This window comes from Pinus tabuliformis, chromosome 8 (genome assembly GCF_031772625.1).
Source record: "Pinus tabuliformis cultivar Carrire ecotype Pingquan chromosome 8, CPIR1, whole genome shotgun sequence".
NCBI classification, from domain to species: Eukaryota; Viridiplantae; Streptophyta; class Pinopsida; order Pinales; family Pinaceae; genus Pinus; species Pinus tabuliformis.
In genome coordinates, this window is record NC_142294.1 from 594,753,403 (window position 1) to 594,760,323 (window position 6,921).

The 6,921-nt window shown below is 43.3% G+C and overlaps 2 protein-coding genes across 2 annotated transcripts; both read right to left on the bottom strand.

Annotated features, from left to right (window-relative positions):
- Positions 1 to 234: 234 nt before the first annotated feature.
- On the bottom strand, positions 235 to 1,038 carry LOC149236884 (uncharacterized). The gene has a single exon (XM_089369064.1). It carries the CDS (start codon positions 1,036 to 1,038, stop codon positions 235 to 237), a length of 804 nt encoding a protein of 267 aa, XP_089225190.1.
- A 2,577-nt stretch (positions 1,039 to 3,615) lies between these two features.
- Positions 3,616 to 4,470, bottom strand: LOC149236885 (uncharacterized). Its single transcript, XM_089369065.1, has one exon. The coding sequence runs from the start codon at positions 4,468 to 4,470 to the stop codon at positions 3,616 to 3,618; it is 855 nt and encodes a 284-aa protein (XP_089225191.1).
- Positions 4,471 to 6,921: the final 2,451 nt, after the last annotated feature.

Sequence of the window (6,921 nt, forward strand, 5' to 3'; positions counted from 1 at the left end):
TAATAAAAAAATTAAAAACCTTATATATATTAATAAGATATTATGAAGTGGAGGGAAGAACCAGCGGCTGTAGACATGATGTTTGAACTAAAGCCACTGGAATGAGAGCCGATGAACCTTGCTCTGCGCGCATGCCAAGAGCCAACCGCCTTACCTGTATTTAACGTTCTGTACTAGGTGGGCAGGTGTCGATCCACCTTGCCCCACCCTTGTCCTTTCATATTTAAAGCCACCTCAAACACCCACATCCGGGAGGGCTACATCCCTTTGGACCAGAATTTTGCATTCTTGTTCTTGATCATGTTTCTGAATTATGTCTAGAGTCCCTGTGAGTAGAGTGTGCTCAGTTTCCACCCCCAAATTGGCAAGTAGATCAGTGACCTTGTTGCCTTCCCTCTTAACATGATTGAAGATGATGGCCCGATTGTTGTGAAGCGATTGTTCTATGGCATCCAATCTGGCTTCGAGTCTCCAGCTATTGGCAATTTTCCTCGCATGAGTCCCATTTAGGAGTTGTTTAGCCATGTTGATGAGGATTAGGGAATCACCTTCGATTTCCAGGGGATGGAAGTTGTGTTTCCAGGAAAGGAGAAGTCCTTGCCAGAGACCCTCCAATTCAGCCGAGTTGTTAGTATCCCATCCTATGTTTCCAAAGTATATGAGGAGAGGCGAACCTTCATGATTTCTGAATATGCCACCGAATCCTGCTTTTCCAGGGTTGCCCTTTGAAGCTCCATCAAAGTTGAGCTTGAAAGTGTGCTTTGGAGGGGGTGTCCATGAGTCCTTTTTGATGTTGATGCTCTCTGAGGGGACTTGATTATGAGTTCCCTGTGGGAGTTGCATGTTCCAGTTTGCCCAAATGGCTTTCTCATTTGCAAGAGTGGGAAAGTTGTCCGGAGACCAAGTGCGAAGCGCCAAGGTCTCTTTGAGATTGAGACAGAAGTTGCCCCAGATGATCTCTAACGGAGTGCTTTGATCTTTGAATATGCGCTTGTTCCTTTCTTTCCAGATGGACCAAAGGAGGAGTCCAAGAATCATTCTCCATAATTGGTTGAGAATTTCACTTTTGTAGGGGTTCTGTTGCCACTGGCATATGGAGTTGGTGATGTCATCAGACACTCTGCATCTTCTTTGACATTGAAAGCTGGCCTTCTCCCACAGTTGGTTGGCAAGGGTACATGAGTCCAGAAGGTGCTGGAGCGTTTCCTCCTGAGAGTTACAATTGGCACAAATTGAGGGCCCATGAAAATTTCTTCGTCTAAGATTGTCCCAAGTGAGGATTTTTCGGTGCCCAACCAGCCAGAGGAAGAGAGAGACTTTGGGCCAGGTGCCTGGTGACCAGATTCTACCCCAGATGGGATCCAGGGGTGTTGGATCTGTGCAAATGATTTTATAAGCCTCTTTGGTGGTGAAGGTTCCTCTAGGCGAGTAACCCCATCATAGAATATCCCTGCCTTCGGAGTATCTAATTCGTCGATTTTGGAGCTCCCTCTCGAGGTCCTTCTTAGTTTGGTGATCCGCGTTCCTAATTATCCTGTCACTTTGCTTCCATTGTCTATAACCTTGTTCTATCTCCTGAGTCCAATGCTGCCGGACCTCTTCCTGTTGCTACTCCTCCCAGGAGTTGTCTGGAGGCTGTCTTAGGATGTTGTTGAGCTTTGGCAGTTGGTTCCAAGCGTCCATCCAAAACAGAGTTGTTCTGCCATTTCTTACTTCCCAAAAACTATGTTGCTGGATCAACAAGAAGTGTTGTTTAGCAGCGTTCCATATGAGTGAACCTTTTTTAGTGGGAGTGAATCTAATGAGCTCCTCCTGTGGTCTATGATTGGCGTATTTGGCCGTCCAAATGGCTGCCCATGGCTTGTTGGGAGCAGAGAGCCATTGCCACCAGATTTTTGTGCACATGATAGCATTGCTATGACTAGGATCCCTTAGACCAATACCCCCTTTTTCTTTAGGCTTACAAGCTGTAGTCCATTTCACCAAGGCCCATTTGCGATTTGTACCTGTTGCACCCCAAAGAAAGTTGCGCTGTAGAGCCTTTATTTTTTTAATGACCCATTTGGGCGCTGCAAGGATTGAGAATAGGTAGAGCGGCATTGCCTGTAGAATAGCTTTGATTAGCACCAATCGACTAGCTATATTCAGAGTTCTGTGAGTCCATAAATTGAGACGTGATTCAAGTTTCTCAAGGAGCATATGCCAGGAGGCATGCTTGAGGGCAGAATCAATAAGGGGGGCTCCGAGATATTTAGAAGGTAGTGAGTCTATGGAGAAGCCCAGGATACGAGCTATGGCGTGCTAGGTAACAGGGGGAGTGTGAAAGAAGAAGATCTGCAATTTAGCCTTGTTGATACTAGTTCCTGAAGCCTCAGAGAAGTCATTCAGAATGGATTTGAACAGAGAAGCTTCCTGAATCGAAGGGTATCCAAAAACCATGTTGTCATCAACGGATTGTTGATGAGTGATTGCAGGTGAGTTGTGAATGGATAAACCTTTGAGCTGCTGGGAGAGGAGGGCTTGTTTGATGTGGCGACCCAAGCCTTCCTCCATTAGCACGAAAAGGAATGGGGATAGAGGATCTCCTTGCCTAATTCCTCTTGAGGGGCTGAAAGGACGGGATGGGATACCATTTATGAGGATAGAGAAGAAAGTTGTAGAGATTAGGTTCAGAATCCATCGTACCCACATTGGAGAGAATCCAAAAGCAGTTAACATTTTTTGTATATATGTCCAGCTTAGCTTATCAAAAGCTTTTGAGAGGTCAAGCTTGAGAATCATACCTGCCTGTTTGGAGTGCTTGAGGGAATGTATGATTTCATGCGTGAGGATAATGCCATCCAAGATCTGTCTTCCTTCCATGTAGCCCGATTGTTCAGGCGATATGAGCAGGGGCAGTAGCGGCTTTAACCTATTGGCAATGACCTTAGATATCACTTTGTAAATTACATTGCATAGAGCGATTGGACGAAATTTGTCCGGTGTACTGGTGCTCTCTTCTTTTGGGACGAGCACAATGAAAGTTGAGTTTAGAGAGGGCAGAAGCCAATGAAGAGTACGCGATTCCTCCACCACTAGCCAGACCTCTTCTTTTATCAGCTCCCAGAAAGTGTGGAAGAACGTAGTAGTGAAGCCGTCCGGGCTAGGGGCTTTGCCCTCCTTGAGCTGGTTCATTGCTGCATCCACCTCCTGTGGCGAAATTGGGCGCAGAAGGAGTTCGTTGTGTTCTTCTGTAATAATTTTCGGCACATTTTGAATGATTTTTTCTATAGCATGTCGTCTATCTATTTGGGGCTCTTGATGGACCTACTGGAAGTGTCTTATAAACTCCTGCTCGATCTCTACATGATTTTCCACTCTTTCCCCTCCTGGCTTCTGAATGAAAGAGATGGTGTTGTGCATTCTTCTTTGAATTGTGGTTCGGTGGAAGAATTTAGTGTTCCTTTCTCCTTCTTTCAGCCATCTAATCCTGGATTTCTGCTTCCATAGTATTTCTTCCTGCTTTCTCCTCTCCTCCAATTGATTGTGAATGCGTTGTTCCTGAGCCAAGGTCCCTTCATTGTATCCCTCGGTGATTATTTGTTGTTGGAGCTCTCTCATTTCCTTGTTTAGATCCTATTGCACCTGAAAAATATTGCCGAAAGTCTCTTGATTCCAACGCTTGATTTGGGATTTAAGAAATTTGAGTTTCTGTTGAAAGTGAAACATTTTTGAGCCCTCTGGTGGATGGAAGTTGTTCCAAGTAGATCTGATGAGGTCTTTGAAGGCGGGATGGGTGAGCCAGAACGCTTCGAAGCGAAATGGTTGCCTGGTGGTGTTGCCCAGTCTTTGCCATTGGAGGGAGATAGGCCAATGATCAGAACCTGAATAAGGGAGAATTGATGCCACTATGTCGCCTCCAAGATGCACCGTGTTGTCAGAAATGAGGAATCTGTCTAGTTTGGATGCGATTTGTTGCCTCCCAGCCCTGCGATTACTCCAAGTGTGTGTGCCGTTGCAGAATTGCAGATCAATTAATAAATTGTTTTGGATGAATTCTTTAAAGTGGCCATTTTCCTGCTCCAGCTTAGCTCGGCCTCCTTGCTTTTCCTCTAGCCTAGTTATCATGTTGAAGTCTCCTCCAATGATCCAAAGAGGGTGGACTCTATTAAGATTAAGTGCTTCTATAGTGTTTAGTAAAGCGATTTTGTTGCCTGCTTCCTGTGGGAAGTAGACATTGGTAAGATGGCCATGGATGTTGGTGCCGATAATGTGGAAAGTAGCCTGAATAATGTGATGGGATGCATGAATGTCTGAAAGCGTTATCACTTGCGTGTTCCAGGCAATAGCCAGTCCACCTGAGGCACCCGAAGCATCCACTGCTACCAAGTGACAACCTGGCCATGCTCTAGAGAGAATGTTTCCAAGAGTGATACTGTTACATTTCGTTTCTTGAAGAAAGAAAATCTGTGGCTGCTCCTGCTTTATCATGTTTTTTATCATTCTGAGTTTCCTTGGGCTGTTGAGCCCTCTTAAATTCCATGAAGTGAGCTTCATGATTCACTACTAGTGGTGGGCTTGTAGTACTTTGTCAACTTAGCATACCTGCCTGAGTCAACCAGGATTTTCCCTATTGCAATAGTTCGTTGGAGATCTGTTCTTCTCCCCCGCTTTTTGGAGTCTTTAGGGAGGAAGCTGCCATCCCAATGACTGCCCAGTTGAATGCCTAATTGTTGTTGCTGGTAAGCCCTGGAGAAGATGACTCCTAGTGTGTTGAGCTCATGCTCTAGAATCTTGTCATAGTCCTTCTTTCTACATGCTTGTTCGAGCTCAAGTATAGCCCTCCTAAATCAATACTCTTCGGTTCTTCGTCCATTTGTTGCGTCTGTCTCTTTTCATCTGAAGTGATTGCTAAGCTCAAGGATTGACTGGGGAAGCCGTCAACATCCATATCATTTTCTTTCCAATCCGAGACCTTTCTGGCCTCCTCAGGGGTACCATTGATGTCATTAGGGGGGCGAGGGATGGGAGAGGAACCAGAAGGAGGAGGGATTGCAGATGAGATGATAGGCGTAGGGTTGGGCACCGAGTTCAGAGGATGATCTTCTGAGGTTTTAGCAAGAACCTCAAAGCTGTTGCTTATGGAGAAAATTCTAACCAAGGTTGCTAGCAGTAGCAGAAAAGATTGGGTAGACATCCTTCTGGAACCCACTTCGGTCTACAACACCACTTGGAAGACCACCAATGGATTCACTCCATTTGAACTAATCTATGGGAAGAAGGCACTATTGTCTATTGAATTTGAATACAACACCTTAAGGTTGACAACTTAGTTAGACTTGGAGCTCACTACAACAAAACAAGAGAGGATGTTCCAACTCAATGGTCTATATGCATTTAGGTTGCAGGTTCTCCTGCACACTGAGGTAATCTATCTACAAAGGATGATTTGGCATGAAAAACATATTAAAGAAAATACTTTTGAAGAAGGATATTGGGCCTTGCCATATGATTCTAGATTTAAGGATTGCAAGGGAAAATTAATGACAAGATGCTTGGATCACTATTAGTAGAGAAATGTCATGAGAATGGGTATGCCCATATCAAAACAATTTATGAGGAAGGGATTCCCTTACTTGTCAATGGTTATAGGCTAAAGTTGTATAAAAGACCTCTATCCAAGGAAGAATTTATTGGTTCAATCAACAGAGAATTGAATGTGATTGGGAGGCTCACAGTCCTCAATCCACATAGCTTCTTAAAAAAAAAATAAAAAAAAAATTAAAGGGCCTATGTGAAAACATCTATGAGGCATCTAAGGCCAACTCTAGGGTTGAGAACCTCTTTGAGGCACCCCAACCAAAAAAGAACAAAAGGAAAAAGAAAAGAAAGATGATAAGATCCTCAGATTAAAACCTTCTCCGAGGCATCTACGGCATGCATGCAAGTTTAAAACCTCTGTACAACTAGTCTTCATGTCTCAAAAAAATAAAAAATAAAAAATCACACATAGGGAAGGAGTCCGTACACCGATTTTCCTAACATCTCTCTTTTGTAGGGCTCAAGGCTATCAACAGAACCATGGCTACAGGTTAGATTGTACAAATTCATTCCTCCATTTTTCCTGCCATACATTGGATTTTCACCCTCTTCACTCACCTCCTTACCTCTCTCCATCATCTAGCCAACAATATAATCATGTTTAGCCTCCTTTCTGAAGTGCTACAGGAATGTCGTGAAATGCTACAGAAGCAACTTGAAATATTATAGGAGGAACCCGAAATGCTACAGGAGGCAGATCCAATTAGAGGAAGAGGCCAAAAAGGTCATTTATTCTTTTAGAAATATCGAGAGATATCCACTCATATCACCTTCATCACTCATCCACCCCATCTAGCCACGAGTCATATTCAGATTCCACTCTTCCCTACATCCAAACAACATAAAATGTTTTTTCTTCAACTTTTCCACCACCCGCACCACCTTTTGATGATTTTAATCCTGTCCTTGTATATCCTATGAATTTCCCTCAATCGTCTGTTAATGAAATTTTGAAACAATATTTTACTTTATCAACAAGTATCATTCATTAAATAGGGCCAAAAACAAAATCTCCCCTTATGTATGTTCTACATCCAATAAATTGTAAATTGTATAAAGCTTAAATAACTTTAATAATGTAATATGATAAGTGATATAGTAAGTAATGTGACATGGTATGTTAATATACCATATGCATTGTTTGTTATTAGTCCCTGCCATCTGGCAATGGCCAGGGACTATAGTAATCGGAAACGATGTACTTAGCATTAGTTCACCTGCTTGAACGTGCTTGTTTATCGAGTATAAACAAAGTTTTTTAGAACATAGTGGTTTATGGTCTTATTTGGCCTCTTCCCGAGGCAGAGGCGCTGGAATCATATATTATCTTTCATTTTCCTG